Source organism: Hemibagrus wyckioides, linkage group LG04, assembly GCF_019097595.1.
Source record: "Hemibagrus wyckioides isolate EC202008001 linkage group LG04, SWU_Hwy_1.0, whole genome shotgun sequence".
In the NCBI taxonomy this organism is placed as follows: Eukaryota; Metazoa; Chordata; class Actinopteri; order Siluriformes; family Bagridae; genus Hemibagrus; species Hemibagrus wyckioides.
This window is the reverse complement of record NC_080713.1, coordinates 10,727,902-10,745,456: the sequence shown is the minus strand read 5'-3', so window position 1 is coordinate 10,745,456 and position 17,555 is coordinate 10,727,902. Positions and strand designations below refer to the sequence as shown.

The 17,555-nt window shown below is 38.5% G+C and overlaps 1 protein-coding gene across 4 annotated transcripts; it reads left to right on the top strand.

Moving 5' to 3' along the window:
• Window positions 1-232: 232 nt before the first annotated feature.
• Window positions 233-16,224, top strand: LOC131352100 (programmed cell death protein 10-like). Of its 4 annotated transcripts, none has more exons than XM_058387994.1 (8): window positions 233-405; window positions 6,997-7,166; window positions 9,190-9,243; window positions 9,384-9,501; window positions 11,479-11,605; window positions 12,762-12,840; window positions 13,255-13,337; window positions 16,053-16,224. In XM_058387994.1, exons 2-8 carry the CDS (start codon window positions 7,077-7,079, stop codon window positions 16,132-16,134), a joined length of 633 nt encoding a protein of 210 aa, XP_058243977.1. In that variant the 5' UTR covers window positions 233-405; window positions 6,997-7,076; the 3' UTR covers window positions 16,135-16,224. The 4 variants fall into 4 exon arrangements, with proteins under 4 accessions (XP_058243977.1, XP_058243976.1, XP_058243978.1 ...); XM_058387993.1 differs by having other exon boundaries at window positions 234-411; window positions 6,998-7,166; XM_058387995.1 differs by lacking the exon at window positions 233-405 and adding an exon at window positions 1,134-1,354 and having other exon boundaries at window positions 6,998-7,166.
• The last annotated feature ends 1,331 nt before the right edge of the window (window positions 16,225-17,555 follow it).

The following is a 17,555-nucleotide window of genomic DNA, read 5'->3' as shown; positions in this document are numbered from 1 at the left end:
TTTGTATTATGTTATATAATGCGACGGGGTCGTTGTTAATACGCAGAAAGACAGACGACAGCGATAAAAACGTTAGTTATTTAGAAAACCCGGAAGTCAAACCCCGAACAGGCAACGGCTAATCAGACGAGCTCCCTGGGAAATGTAGTTCTGTATTTGAACCCCGGCGCACCTTCTCCATTATATCAACGCTTTGAAAAGACTACAAATTCTGTGTCCACACCTTTGCGAATCATCTGCTGTTGAAAGCAGAAAAACCTCACCTAGATTTTGTGGATTTTGGGCTTAAAAAAAAAAAAAAAACTTCCGTCTTCCAGCCTGAACATTTCGGAAGATTATTCAGCGGACAGGGATCCGGGAAGATACAACTTTAAATTCCCTAAATCAACTCTTTATGTGTTAACACAACAGGTATGGGATTAACGTCATTTAACTTAATGTTAATAACTCAGTTCTAATAGTAACGTGAGTTAAAGTACGGTTTAGCCTCGACTTAAAGAACTGTCTTGCAAATGTTTTTCTGTTGGACTTGGAGTGTTCTACCAAGTCTGTAGAAATTGATATAATCAAACCCTATCAAGTGGACACACCAAGGGAATAGAGATACATTTTTATTCAGCCCTAGTTAGCTCGAAACTGTTAGCTTAGCTAACTAGCAGGTGTGGTGCCATATCCTACACTTCCTGCACATTCTGCGCGCCTGTGTTGTCCGGTCACAAGCTTATTGGATGAATCTGAGGACCCAGGGTGGTCTACCAACCGCCTATGTAGATACTTGATGTGCCTTATACAAAGTTTATTTACATCGTAAACGTTTTTTTGTTGTTGCTGTAAATAATTGCAATTTTATTTAGTAATTCTATTCAGGTTAAATCTATGCAGTAGTCGGCTAGCTAAATATACTAAATATTTACTAGCATATTTATATCAATATTCGTTTTCACACGTTTATTTGCATGTAGCCGATGCTATTGGTGCTGAGAATGAATAAATCTAAAAAGTATATTAGCAGATGTAGTGCGTACGAGTTCACAAGGTTACGATCAGGCCCTCGCGAAGATACCAAAGGGTCCTTGGGATGCAGGCAGCGCCGGGAGAACCAGGATATGGCACGCCACCGGCTACATAGTTAGCGTAGCTAGCGTTTACATAGCTTTGTTTAGGAAGCTAATTTAGTCTCACCAACGCAGTACGTTGTAATGAATGCAAATTCAGAAGCTTAAAAAGAAGCCCCTGGCTGTAACAATCCTCTTTTTTTAATGATCAGAGCCATAAAGATAGTTTAATCTGAATAAACACCCATCTGAAACTAAATTACAATCATGTAGTTAGCTAAGGAATGTAAGCGAGTGAGGTAGGTATTAGTTTGCTGATTCTTTTTTTTTTTAAATATATATAAATATAAGAAAAATATTGAATACGTTTGTAATGTTTATTACTGTTTTGAAACATATAAGCTACCCTGTGTGGTTAAGTGGTCACTTGTTTTATTATTCAAGATCGTTTTAAAGGAGTAACTCTACGAAATTCGGCGTTCATGTGGCGTGAATGTTTATTCTCGAGTCATCGTTAAACTAAAAAAAAAAATCATTTTAACTTCCGTAAAAATAGTTATCATATTTTTGATGCTCATACTGTACTAATCTCCTGCTCGACCAATTAAATGCTCTCTACGAATGTCTATGTCCCGCCCCTGTGGGCGTGGCTTGTTCTACATCGATGTCTTGTTATGATACCTTCACACATACAGCAGCTCACAGTTTCTATAGCAACCAGAGATCGTTCATTTTCAGTGACAGCTGGTGTTTGTTTTTTTTTTTTGATGACATGAGTGACAGCGACTTTTGGTGACTAGGCGTTGGAGTGTCCAGTGAAAAAAAAAAAAAAGTTTAACTTTATGCAAATCCACCAAATTCATTACAATATATGAACTAGAAATTAAGCTGGGGTCACACTAATAAAATTGTTGGCGTTGTTATCATTTTGACTTTATAGTCCCTTCTGTGAAAATAGTTATCACGTTTTTGATGCTCATACTGTGTTAATCTCGTGGTCGACCAATTGAATGCTCTCTACAGAGTATATGTCATCAATGTCTTGTTATGATACGTTCACACATATAGCAGCTCACAGTTTCTATAGCAACTGAAGGTCATTCGTTGTCAGTGACAGCTGGTGTTTTTTCACAACATGAGTGACGGCGACTGTTGGTGACTAGGCGTGGGAGTGTCCAGTGACGTAAGAAAAGTTGAACTCTATGCAAATATTGGCCGACTTGGTGCGGCGAAGGAAAGTAAAAGAGCATACTGCTTCTCCTTCATCACGTACGATATGATGCATATATGCATGCATATACTCCAACACCAAATCTCCCTCTACAATGTTTCATTTTAGCAGCAAACTTTATTTTGTATGCTAGTTGCACCTCACTTATAAACATACGATATGTTACTACGATACGATATACGATATGTTATGATTTCTATATGTTATGATTTCGAGTTGGCGTCACTGGGGCCATCTAGCAGGCATACGATTATGTCAGCAATTTCCCGTCCTTTGATTGGATAATTGGAGTAGTCAGAGGCAGCGACCATTGTTTCTGTATTCTCTGCGGCTCATTTCGGATGCTGCGTCCTCCGGAGATTGCAGTTTGCTGCATACGGCATCAAGAATGTCTTTTTTGAGAAAAGTAACCGTGATAATTTTGACTATTCCTTGTGAGGTGTGAAATGCTGTAGACTAATTTCTTTTTTACTTTGCTATTTAACGGTTGGTTAGTATCTATTGTCCAGGGGCGATTCTAGAATTTTCATTTAAGTGAGGGTATAATAGTAAAAAATAAATAAATAAAATAAAGGTTTAACAGGGTAGCAGGGAATGCTGCTTATTGCAGCATTCCACTGTATTGCATAGATGTGTATAACATTTGAGTACTGAACAAGCCAAATACGAGTCTTCCTGATCACACACACACACACTTGTCCTCTGATCCTCGCTCTGCGACACCGCGGTCTGCAGATTGAAGAACGCGCTGAAAGACGTGGAAGAGCCGAAGTCTGCCGCCGTTTTCATATGAAATCTGAGGCGATCACCAATTTGTTTACAGTTTATGGAGAATCGCAATTTGATGAGTAGAAAATGGCCTAGCGACGCCCGTGGTGGCATCATAATGATGATATAGAGGTGGATTAATTCAGGAAGGACACCAGTAAAGGCCTAGGTGTGAAATGCACAGCCCGCCACTGCCTAATGGTGACTTTATTGTACAGCGCCTGAAGACTTGCAGCGATAAAATTGTGGTATGTGTGAAATGTAGAATTAGAAGTACACACAGTGAGTATTTGGCTATGTGTGTTCCCTTTTCCAACTGTCCCTTGGTTGATAGAAATGTTTGGAGTTTCTTCATGGAAGAGAGTGTTTAACACTTTAGGGCTGTTCAGTACCGAGATGTTGCTACCTCAAACTAATCGAAAACGTACGGCATAATATCATCCTTCTTGAAGTTGACAAGCATGGGAGAAGGAGCTAAACTGCTCATTTTTTTTCACTTTTTAGCCAGTCCATCCTTTTTCTGTATAGTGCACCAGTTCATAACATGATGCTGCCACCCCCATGCTTCACAGTAGCGATTGTGCTCTTAACCTAAATTTGTGCTGGATCTAAAAAGCTAATGAAGCTGAAATATAGGATGAATATTACAAACTGCATGCGAATGTCATTACATACTCGCTCCAAAGAAAACTACAGAATAGGAGTGGGAAAGAAAATCTGTTTCTCTAAACAAGTTATCTGTGTAAGAGATTATTTAGTTTTAAAATCCGAACCAGAATGATTGTTGAACCAACTCTATGAGAAAGTTCTATCCACTTTCACATCTTTTTTCCTGCTTTTTCAGCTAAAGCAGTGCTCAGATTAAATATGAATAAAAAAAATCATCCTGCAATTACTTTCACTCTGCACTGACTTTATCTAGGTGAACTTTGACCCATGAATTCACAATCCATAGACTGCAGGACTGTGAGGTTTTCCGCCTGTAAAAAAAAAAAAAAAAAAAAAAAAAAGATAATTATAGCTCATTATAAAGTAGCGTTCACCCTGGACCTTTTCCTCATCATTTTTTATTTTTTGTCGATTTCTTACAGAAAAGCACAGTTGCCTGAAACATAGTTTGGTATGGAAAGACCTATTATTTTATACTGTTCTGATTTTCAGATCTAATAATAAGTCAGAGTGCTTTTTAATCATTAATATTAATATAACCGAGGTGGTTTTCACACTGTGCATCCTTTCTGTCGTCCGAATCGGAGTGTGATTTGTTCCTGGCACCCCTGCTTTCTTGGTTTGCTTTTAGACTAATTTGATTCTATCAAACCCTAGGGCTTTTGCATTTATCTTACATCATCAGAAACGTGTATGATGAAAACAACACAACACAATGTGTTTTGCTTTTTATTTCGGTGCTGTTGTGTGCAGCACATCTCTACTGTGTCCCAGAGATGAGATGAGGAAACTAATGATGTGATCATCGGCTTAAACACACCGGCAGGTTACTTTACTTCCCGAACAAGTGCGGACCCGAGTACCGGGAATGCCAGCACACTCTATTCTAACAGAACTCGGACCTCCTCTTACAGGTAGTGGGTTTGGTACCACTGTGCCGCATGACGGCTTTCACTTTACCAATATTTCTCATGTGGACCATTCTCTGTTTGCCTGTTTGCTATATATATATCCACATACACGAGCTCACAGGTCCTCACAATTGGCTAGTGTCTCTGTGATTGACATGAGAGAGAACATGCCATCTTTCCCACCCAGTTTTGGACAGTACCCAGGGGTTTTCCTTGAACTTGTGCATCTGCTGACGATGGGGTGAAAACTAATAATGAGCTGCTGTTATGGAGTACAGGCTAAGCCCTGAACCTATATGACAGTAAATGAATCAAGCACCTAGATGGTAATTAACTTGCACGGCTGATTTCATTTACACCACCAATGTCAATAATAAATTAGTCTAAATGTCTCCAACAGGCTCTCTACCTTGGTCCTGGGATATTTATTGTCCACTTCAGTCACTATTTTGTAGTCTAATGAAGTATGCAAATAAAAAAAAAAAAAAAAAAAAAAAAGAGAGAGAGTAGAGAAGGTTGTCTTGTGGAGACGTTGTCTGGCATTCCCTGAGACATTTCCTTCCAAAGCCTTTTGTGCCTTTATGGTATCAGGACTTGGAGCCAACCCCGTTCTCTCTCCTCATTTATAATTAATGTGAGTTATGAAATCCTGAGAGGACATAAAATGAGATTTAACGGTTTGCAACAGGCCACTTAATTTAAACAATGTAATAAAGGATTTCTGACTGCGTGAAACAGCCCGGCGCTTAATGAAATGGCTCCTTGCAGACGAGCGGATATAATTTAACAGTGTAATAATGTCTCTCTCTCTCTCTCTTTTTTTTTTTTTTTTTTTTTTTTTTTAATGGTTGGAAGCTCGTCCCTGCTTTCGGTCTTTTCACATTAGCGTGATCACTCCTGATGGCAGATTATATTAAAACGGCACTGGATCTTTTAATGTTCGATACAGAACAAGATGCTGACACAAGGATGTGGTCAATGTGGTGAAAGTATTAGCTCGGGAAAACAGTACCGTGTGGTATCCTCCTGAAGAATTTCTACCATGGCAACATCAGTCAATTAGAATCAGTGTTATAAAGGAGGGGAATACACAATTTTTGATAAGATGTATATTTGAATGTCCGAACAGCAGCTTCTTATTTGATTATAATATAAATGTTATTTACAATACTTATTATGCTCAGAGAATTACCTTTGAGGAACAAATCATGAAACAAATAAATCATGTTTAATAGGATTGAGCTCTGGCATTCAAATATCCAGCTTACCTTATGAGATGATAATATGTGACTAATGAAATGATTATTCAGTCCTGCCAGGATTTTGCTAGTTTGCAATTGAAATGGACACAGAATCCAACAAACTCTTCGAATGAGCGTTTTACAATTTACTGCAGATTTGTTCCAAGACATGTCTGATCATGTCATCAAAACACACATTTAACCAAAGCCCTCTTTTATTTATGTGCATCATACATGAGCACAGCTATCACACAAAGTCATTATATATGTGTAGGTTTAAAACAAGAATCCTTTGCTTGCAATTTCGCCAATTCAAGCAGTTTTCTGCCAAAAAAAAATCCAACAACCCCACAAAGATAACTGGTGCAGGTGGTCAAGAGAGAAAACGTTTCCAGTAACGTACTCGGTAAACAGTGATTAAACTACAGCAGAAATCCAGTACCAGGTGGATTGTGCTTATTTTATATCCCATCCTGAAGCATTCATTTCTGTGTCTTCATTATCTGCTTCAGTAAACATGATCTGAAAATATATATGCTCACTGACCAGTTTATTAGCAAGGCTTGTACTCATGCTCATTCATTTAATTATCCAATCAGCCGATAATATGTTTGTAGAGTCTCTAGAATTTGCACGGAATTTGAGGGAAAACAAACAAACAAGTGACAGTGCTGCATCTCATTTCAGAAAGCACAAGATGCTAAACCTTGACACGAATGGGCTTCCACAAGACAAGTCTGTATCAGGTTTCACTCCTGTTAGACAAGGACAGGAATACCAGGCTAAAGAGTCACTAAAACCGGCCATCTGGTAATTGGAAAAATGTCACCTGGTCTTTTTCCAACTGGATTCAGCGAGCTGACATTTTAGTGAGCTGACAAGGGTTTTTTTTTTTTGTACATTTTTTCCCTCTGTATTATATCTGTAGTGTCAGACACTGAAACATGTGCCTCCACAGACAGGGGAAATGTTTAATTGCGGTAGAAAATGATACATGATTACACCATATTAAATACGCTTTTTCCCCTCTCTCTCTCTCCCTTTCGTGGATATCTAATTGATACTTTTAGGCCGAAAGCACTAATAATGACTGTTTTTTTTTTTCTCCCCCTGTCCTTTCAGTTGCAGACGGTGCAAGCTTGAACTGAGCACGCTCAGGAGTGAATGAATCCCCGCCCATTCTCACATTGCCACGACAACGATGACAATGGAAGAGATTAAGAACGAAGCAGAGACGGCCCCAGTGGTTTCCATGTCGCTCTACGCCGTGATGTACCCCGTGTTTAATGAGGTACAAAGGGAAATGGACAGATGCATATTAACTCATACATACTTACTTGCGTCCATGCACTCAGTGGTCACTTCACTAGACATACCTACCTTGTTGCTATGGGTTACAGTTAGGGACTTGATATTAGGGCTATTTCTGGTTACCGGATTATTCCCAGCACAGCAGTGACGCTAAAATGACAATTCTAACTGCAACTTGACTCACCATGTGACGGCAAAAGCAAAATCTTATGCAAATGAGTACAGCTGCCTTCTGCGTTTAGTCACAAACAGAAAGCAGAGGAAGATTGTCCACGCAACATGCATGTCTTATCAGTGATCCACTGTTTAGGAAAAATCAGCACTGGTTTTATTGTGACTTCTCTCCATTTATAGAAGGGGAAGAACAAAGTGACCTGTATGTTGGTGAACCTAAAAAATGGTCAGTGAGTGTATGTTCAAGGTAGTGTGAGTGTTACATGCTCCCTGTCTCCCAAACATGCACATTTCCGTACTTATTTACCTGCACACATTTGCGTATACTACACTATATGTCCAAAAGTTTGTGGACACCATCACACTTGTATAATGTTCAGTAAACTGTTACCACAAAGGTGGAAGTACACATTTAACTGGAATGAAGAAAAAGAAGAAACAGCAGCTTTGATTTAGATATATTTACATTACAGCAGAGCAGAGGGCCTTGCTCAAGGGACTGACAATGGCAGCTTGAACCCCTAAGCCTGTTATCACTAACCCAGAACCTTAACCCTTGAGCCACCCCTGCCCTGGCTTTGAACTCTGGAGCATGACAATACCCCTGTGCACGAAGCGAGGTCCATTAAGACATGGTTTACCAAGGTTGGTGTGGAAGAACTCATGCGTCTTGCAAAGAAACCTGACCTCACTAATGCTTTCGTGGCTATGCTTTGACACTTTTGGAATAAATTGAATCGCTGACGACACACCAGGCCTCCTCGCCCGACATCAGTGCCTGACCTCACTAATGCTTTCGTGGCCGAATGAGCAAATCCCCACAGCCAGGCTCCAAACTCTAGCGAAAAGCCTTCCCAGATGAGCGAAAGTTATTACAACACCGAAGTGGAGCCAGCTTCATATTAATGTCCGTGGTTTTGGAATGAGATGTTCAACGAGCACGTATAGGTGTCATATGGTCATGCATGTATACTAAATCACTTAGTCATTTACATACACACGTACTTGTGCATACACAATTACACCGGCTCATAATTTATACAGCTCATTACAAGCCACACTCCTTTCATACAGCCCTGCAGGTCATCCTTCCAGCCTTCTTTGCTGCCTCTTCCCTTCTTCTCTTAATCTTGACTTCTTTTCTTCAGCCCTAGTAAGTCAAGGCCATTTGATGCTAATCATCTCGACTCATAAATGTATAATCATTTAATTATACTTAAGTCACCTTGACAAAGGAAGAAGACTGATAAACTCCCTCAGATGAGTGGAGAAATGTCAATATTATTACAGGTCCAGAAGCTGGAACTGACTGTTCTTAGATAAATTAGAATGAGAGTAAATCTTTAGACACTTTGGCAGGAACAGGATTTTTTTCCTAATTATTCAGCAAATCTCTAAAGACTCAGTGGCTATGTTTGCGTTAAAAGATTTCTGCCAGTTTGGCTTTGCGGATTTCTAATGAAATGTTTATATAGCTTCCTTGGCTCTAGGCCAGCGGATGGCTGTGACATAGTCAGGATTCAAATTCTCGATTTCCTGACAATGGGGCGAGCTTGTTTGTTTGTTTGTTTATTTATTTATTTAGAACGCCACCCTGGAGCTGTAAATGATTTCCGTTTCAGCAAATAGTGTGATTATTAAGCAGACAGCGAGAAGAAGAGAGAAGACGCCTCAGTCGATTGCCTCGATTCCAAATGAGGTGTTTACGTGAATGTTTTTTATTCCCATCCAACGATCAGATTATTTAGGCAGCCTGTAAATGTAGCTCTTTCACTCTTCACTGGTTAACCAGGAACATGTTCACAGAGCATTTTTGTTTGCTATTGCAGTTGGAGAGAGTGAATCTGTCTGCAGCACAAACCCTAAGGGCTGCTTTCATAAAGGTAAGAAAAGCACACTTTGTGTCCGTATGCATCCATCAGCCCTACTGTATACTGTGCATTTTTTATTTTGTGCTTCGCAAAGTCGTCTATGCCGGAGGAAAAAAAATCCGATTACAAATTAAATCTTAATCCTCCCACAGGCAGAGAAGGAGAACCCAGGTCTCACACAGGAGATCATCATGAAGATCTTGGAGAAGAAGAACGTAGAGCTCAACTTCTCGGAGTCTTTGTTACGCATGGCTGCAGACGATGTCAAAGGTGTGTTTGCGTGTATGTGCTTGCGTTCCAGCCTGCTTCCAGTTTCATGCATGTCCTCTAGGTGGAGCTGTTTCCCTACAGATAGCATATCCAAAACCCATGTATTATGGTAATATTTTTTCCCTCGTCATAATTTAATTTCCTGCTCTCCGCGACACATTTTTGTCACATCTTCAGATTCATGCCAGTAATGAATTCACAGGCACACTTGTGTTTGAATGTGAAATTTTCCTCCATCCTTAAGCCAGGCCCATTTTCATACCTTAATCTCATTTTTGTAATCCTTTTCTACACATTGTGTGTTTGTTTCAGTGTGTTTGTGTCCGTGTGTGTTCTAGCATTGATTTGTTTATTGAAATATGGAGGCCTCCTTTGCTAAACTTGTCACGTGTACTGTTTATTCTTTATGTGGTACTACATTCATTGCTAAATTCAGCCTGGACAGTTCATCCTGAAAAGCTTTCTCCACAAATGAGCTCTCTCTTTTTCCACCTGTTTATTTATTTATTTTTTTTCGCTTTAATTGGACCAATCATTACATTCGCAAAGCTACAGGGAGAAAATAAACATGCTTATATGGGGCATGGAAAATAATAAAGCAGCCATAACAATAGCTGAAGCCCGCGAGAGTGAATTTACTCTCCTATGAGCATTTGAGGAAAAGAGACACACACACACACACACACAGAGGATTGCTCTCCACTCTGTATACATTCTCCAGGGTGCTGGTAATCCAACAATATTGGAAACTCATTTTCTATGGCTTGTGTTTTCTCACCTAGCCATCCAAGGGGCCAGGCTTACAGGCCCAGCTCTAATACCTTTCTTATTAGTTTTACTGTACATACACTATAATATGCTTCAATATAAAGAATCCGTGCAGAAGAATCTTACTGCACCCAATTCATAGTCTTCATCAAACTAGATTTACATGCAAAAAATTTCGGCAGTCCGAATGAATTTATTCTGATTTGCAGAATTCCAGCGAACGGTTTATATGTGCCCTCAACCAGACACTCTGTAGAAAATCTTCATTTATATGCATGTTACAGACAAGCCAAAGTTATGTGCATGTAGTGAGCGGGGCTTGGGGGTCAACATTACCATAACAACGAGCGGCGTGCCAGTCCGGTCAGCCCGTGCAGCTTTTTTAATCACCCTGTTTGTGTCTTTTCGCAAGTTTTCAATTATTTCCATCATAGCAAAGGTGCTTAATATTTCATACATTTCAGCTTTTCTATTAAATTGCAAATAGGGTGAATTTTAAGCATCAGTATAACGGGGACAAAATTCAACATGATAGTATAACAATATGGCGGTTTATTCCGCCCACAAAAAAACGTAATTTGAAACAATAAAATATCAGCTTTGTAAATTAAGCAGTATTCATGTCAGAGTTTGTCTTTTCTTCAACCAAAATGATCCAGTTGTTCCTGCTTTGATGTGACTGAAACAGATTTAGTGGCTCAGTAAATAGCTGATGTTTGTGAGCGAGAAGCAGGGCAGTGTTTACACAGGAGCAATCCTTATTCAATGTTTTAGTTATTTCATTCAGTGCACTTAACCAAAAATATAAAATGAACTTGATTAACCCTCACAATGTGTCAGCTTCACTAAATTGGAAAAGATTTGAAAAGGGAGTGCAGGAAAAATTCGTGCATGGACAAAATATCACTGGTTTCTCTCCAGTTCCTGTAGCCCTCTGTGCATTACGTACCTACTGTTTTTAATCAGAAATCATGATGGATTTCTGACACCCACCAGTCTGTGAAGAAACAAGGTGAAAAGTAGAGACTTTTTTTTTTTTTTTTTTGTTCCCTCAAGTGAGACTGATTTGTGCCTTGCTAGTACAGAGCAGTCTCATTTTTCACTGCCTCTAAAAAGGGCTGTCAGAAATAGTTTTTGAGTTTAGTGCAAAGTTATGATGTTATGTCAGGTGTTATTAAAGTGATGTATGGGTGTGTTTTGTGTCCTCAGAGTACATGATTGACAGGCCGGAGCGAGAGTTTCAGGAGCTGAACGAGAGAGCTCGAGCATTGAAACAGATCCTCAGCAAAATCCCGGACGAGATTAACGACAGAGTCCGCTTCCTGCAGACTATCAAGTACGCACACACACACACACACACAATACGACACACACAATATGACGGCTCTGTCTATACAGCCTTATTTTACAATATTGAGTCACCTTTTGTGATTTTTTTTGAAATAGTCAATAAATCTGTCAGAACTTTTGTTCCTCATAGGAGTGTGTATTGAGTTTTCAGGCCCCGTTTCTATTTAGAGAGCGAGAGAGAGAGAGATTCTGTCTGTCAGTTTATTAAGTTTGCAGTATTTTTTAGGTTGCATAATAACACTAGTGGGTGGTATGGTTAAAAATTCAGTATAACTTAAAATTCGGACTGTCAAGATATGTGTAATGATATAACGTGATGTTTTAGCCTCACAAAGGACCATATTAATTATCAAACAGTTTTGTTTGTCTTGGATTCTTGAAGGAATAATCAAACCAAGCTTCCACAATGTGCCATTATGTTTCAAAAACTTATTCAAATGTGAAAGCAAGTCACAATTCAGATGAGTGGGAAGAAACCTTCAACCATAACCAGTTCCAGACTGAAGTCTGATGATAACTATTATCTTTGTTCCTCAGAAGATTAAAACTCGAAAAATTCAAATGTTCTTAAAAGACACCTTCGTGTATTACATATAGTATGTTTTGTACTAAAGTAATGGTATGCACAAAATCCTAATTATACCCGTTTGTTTGAGGAAAAAATAAACACATTGCTTTGTTGGAAAATGTCTGTAAATCCAGACTTATCAAAACATCATAATATAGCAGTGTTTCATACTGAAGCATTGTCATCTAAGAGGCTTTTGTTTATCTAGACACTGCCACTATGATTATGCTAATTCCTTCTGGGATGGCTGAAGGGTTTGTAATGTTATGTTAGCACCAGGCTGATAACAGTGAATTTACCACTCAGACAGTGTGTTTAAAGTGGAGTAGTAAAGACAGTAACGCACACACTTATAGGTAGTGGTTTAATGATGATTTAACTGCAACGTTAAACACACAATCTATATATCAAGAACATACATTTGACATATAAAATTACAAAAGATATCTTTGGAGGCAGTGAAACGAGCATCTTGGGTCAAAAAGGTGTGATTGCATAGTGTCTTTTGTACATGACATTTCCAAGCTAAAGACCTATTATGTATGACTAATCGGCACTTTTTTACCACACACAGAGACATTGCCAGTGCCATTAAAGAGCTGCTGGATACGGTCAACAGCGTCTTTAAGAAATACCAGTATCAGAACCGAAGGGTGAGTTGATGAATAGTTACTCTGTAAATTGAACGAGATGATACTCCGTGGGGCAAAAAATGATTCATTTTAACACTAAATTGGTTCTTTACACCACAAGCGGGTTGCGGATCATGTAAAATTAAGACTCTTTTCATATTCAAACACATTTTTACAGCCTGTCATCATCTGTGGAAGTCCATGAAATTAAAAATGGAACAAATTTACACGACCTGTCTGCCTGTTTAAAAATCCAAAGAAACAGATCTGTATGTGTTGCATGCTGCTTTTAATTCTTTCTTTAATCCATTGCTAAATAATAATAAAAAATAACTGGCATTTCCCCCCCACTCTTGGCTTGTTTTATCCCCAGTTCAGTAATTCAGTCTATGTGGTATGGGACTGATCATTAACAAAAAGTTGTGTGCTTTTCAGGCACTGGAGCACCAGAAGAAAGAGTTTGTGAAATACTCCAAAAGCTTCAGCGACACTCTGAAAACATACTTCAAAGATGGAAAGTAAGCAAGTCCTGCTTCTTCTTTATAAGATATCTTGTACATGAATACAAATTCTGTCATATATTTTTTTTCTCTAGCCAGAGCAGAAACAGCACAGAATCCATTTGATTGAGCTGATTCATTTGGTGCTTTTGTATTAAGTTTGTTCTAATAGTTAGAGTGTTCCACTAACTACAGGGTTCGAGTGAGGATCTTCAGTGGCTGTATAATAAAGGGTACAGCATGATATTTTTGTAAATAATATTGTTGAATAAAACATTAGAGGGGATTTAAAGGCTGACTTGCTTCGGATGATGAATGACCTTATGTTGTCTGTATGACCTAGCAGCCCATTGCAGGCTAAGCACTAGAGTGCATCTTATTTGCATCACAAAATGAATATAAAATAATCTGTCAGAAAGAAATGTCCTTAGAAAAAGTTCAAATCATGCAGCCAATACCGTGCTCATCATCTATAACATCACAATAAAAGCAGTCTTATTTATGCCATCAAACTCACAAGTGCTGTTATGCAACCTCATAAAATAAAATAAAAAAACCAAAAAAAAACAAGCAGCGGCAAACAATACCAAGCCATTATAGTAGACTGGCAATATAATAGGCTGCTAAATCAGAGGGGCCTAAAATTCAAATAATGGGAATATAAGGGTTATTGTAATGTCAGACAACACACTGCAGATTTTTTATTCTGGGCTGCTTAAAAGTCAAGACAAATGCTTTCTGTGAAAGTATTTTCTTGTCACATTGACCAGTAGAGGAATGCATGTCCTAAAATGTGTAATAGAAATTCAGTGTTCATTAGGAACCTACCGTTTATTGTTTATTAGGAACACTTGTACAACTTCTCATTCTTGCAAATATCCAGTCATCTACAGCACGGTGGAGCGCAGAAGCATAATGCAGAAAATCATAATTTACAGATCAACAGCTTCGGTTCGTTTTCACATCGAACATCAGAAAGTTGGGGGTGGGGGTGGTGGTGGAAATGTGATCTCATTGACTTTGACAGTGAAATAGTTGTTGGTGCCAGATGGGCTGATTTGAGTATTTCAGAAATTGCTATTCTCCTGAGACAGAACAGGAATCTGAGGCTATCGTGGGCACAGGCTCACACAAGCTGGACAGTTCAAGTTTTTTTTCCCCCCAATCCAGTCCAGTTTAGGTCAAACTACAGCCCACTGTAGCCGCAGATTCCCATTTCTCGGCTGACAGGAGTGAAACCTGACATGGTCCTCTGCTGTTGAAGCCCATCTGGCTCAAGGTTTGACATGTTGATTGTTCCAGGAAGCTTTTCTGCGCGCATTATGGTTGCAGAGTAGTTGCCTTAGCCTTCTTGTCAGCTGAAACCAGTCTGACCATTCTCCTGTAATTACTCTCTCATTAGCAAGGCTTTTCAGCCTACAGAGCTGTCACTCACTGGAGTCCCACTCCTACTCCCAATCAAACTCTAGAGAATTTCAGGAGGTCAGTAGGTTCTGAAATACTTAAAGCTGCCTGTCTGACAGCAACACCACAATCAGAGTCACTGTGATCACTGAGATTTTTTTTTTTTTTACCTTTCTGATTGTTTGATGTGAACATTAACTGAAGCTCTCATCCATTATCTGCATATCTGCATCATGTCCAGATTGGATGCATTTTTATGCGACATGATTGGCCGACTAGATCATTTCAAAGCTGTGTGGGTGTACAAGTATGCCTAATGAAGTTGGTGAGTGTTGATACTCAGTCAAGCATTAGATAGCTGATGATGCCTCTTTTGGTTATGGATTGATATTCTTATATTCCCAAACAGTGCATATAGATTTAAATGCTGTAACAAAACATGCCACGTACAAGTATCACTTTAAAATGTATTTTGAATCAATCAGGATTTGAAAGGCAGTAACTGAGGTCTAGCATTGCTCAAAGGACAATTTGTTAACTAACCAGTCTAGCATTGTTTGGGGTTATACTATTAAAATTCATATTAAGAGGAATCAGATATTAATAAATGTGAGTCCCCCATAAATCCCCCACCATGTGTGTTCATTGCACAACCAAATTGCATTTAGTGACAGCTATAAAATTCCAAGGCAGAGCTTACAGAGCTGAAAATGACAAAACGATGACTAAATGAGGAAAGCACGGAGAGCACTAAATCTTCCAGTAATGCAGATCAGCATGTCAGCTGCCATATACACACTAACTCTTCCTCAATTTATAGGATAGAATAAATCTGTTCATATCCAGCTTGATAAATGAGACCAAATATCCCCATCCACAGGAATGGAAACGGAATAGCTTGATGAGGTTGAAAATTATGTAAATCATTTGATAGCTTACGCAGTCACCAAGATCTCAAAAAATGTACATGCTTATATTGGGTTGAACATGAACTTAAAAATTGAACTTGTTTATGAATAAAGGAAATCCTCTGGCCCTACACCCCCCTGATTGTTTGTGTTCTTATATCTGGATTATACACACATTTAAAAAATTAAAGGTTGAATTTGTATGCCATTTAAAAAAAAATGTCTTTTAAATGCACCAACTTGAATGCATGAATGATATAATGCAGTATTTATTACTTTTGGTTGTACTGGGTGGCTTAGGGAAAACATTTGTATAGTATGAATAAATACATCCTTGATTTTTTTAATCGTAAATGGGGTCACAATGTTTTGTTTTGTTTCATTTCCTCATCTCTCTCTCTTTTTGTTTTTTGCCTCCTAGGGCAATAAATGTCTTTCTCAGTGCCAACCGGCTCATCCACCAAACCAACCTGATCCTCCAGACCTTCAAGATGGTTGCATAGGAGATTGATTCTGCCTTCATTTCTTTCTTTCATTCTTTCTTTTTTTTTTTTTTTAAATTACAATATAACCTTCACATGAACATGGAAAAATGTTGGGGACTGTGTAATTTATTAATCTTGTGGGCCAATTACTTTGGGATATTCATTCCTTTCTTCTTGTCTGATTTCTAATTTCCTTTAATAGCTGGGTTAAGAGCCAAGAATTTTTCATGTCATTTTTTTCTTTTTCTTTCTTTCTTTCTTTCTTTCTTTCTTTCTTTCTTTCTTTCTTTCTTTCTTTCTTTCTTTCTTTCTTTCTTTCTTTCTTTCTTTCTTTCTTTCTTTCTTTCTTTCTTTCTTTCTTTCTGTCTTTCTTTCTTTCTTTCTTTCTTTCTTTCTTCTTTCTTTCTGTCTTTCTTTCTTTCTTTCTTTCTGTCTTTCTTTCTCTCTCTCTCTCTCTCTCTCTCTTTCTTTCTCACTCTCTCTCTCTCTCTCTCTCTCTCTTTCTTTCTTTCTTTCTTTCTGTCTTTCTGTCTTTCTGTCTTTCTGTCTTTCTTTCTTTCTTTCTTTCTTTCTTTCTTTCTCTCTCTCTCTCTCTCTCTCTCTCTCTCCATCATCCTTCATTCCAAGTCTCCATTTTATTGTTTTAAAGGAAACCATTTACAGACATTAGTGGAAAGAACAGTCGACGTTCTGCCGGACTCTTCCTGTCCTGTCTAATACTCTAAACTGCAGAGAAAGAGAACAGGAAAATGGGAGATTGTATATTTAATAAATATTTGGTAGCGGAAATATTCAAATAAATAGACTGCATCTTGTCTACAATGCTTCTGCCTCATATGTATTTATTGTATTATTTGTATTTTGTGGCATTTATAGACTTTAAGTTGCACAGAAAATTCAATTCATTCAGGAATTGGGAGGAAGAGCTTTATCTTGCTTTGGGTTGTGGGGGATATGGAGATATCTGTGGACCATATTCATAACAGTCAGTTATAGTATTGACAGCTAAATTGAGCTTTTGCAATTACTGCTGTAGTGATTGCCTAAAATCGTTAGCTTCTGTTTAAGAGAATGCTGCCTATGTAATGAGCATTTTTCTGTGTTTGGGACAGGTTTTATCTTGCAAGCATATTCAGTACAATTCAATTACAACAGCAGTTCTCAGATACAGAGTATGTTATCCAACGAGGAAGGCATGAGCGTTGGTTTATGGGAACCTTTTTGGTTATTTTCTATACATTCATACGTATGTATACATATGTACACCGATCAGGAATAACATTCTGAGCACTGACAGGTGAGGTGAATAACACTGATTATCTCCTCAACATGGCACCTGTTAGTGCGGAAAAATGGGCAGGCGTAAGGATTTGAGCGAGTTTGACGAGGGCTAAATTTTGATGGCTAGAAGATTGGATCAGAGTATCTCCAAAACTGCA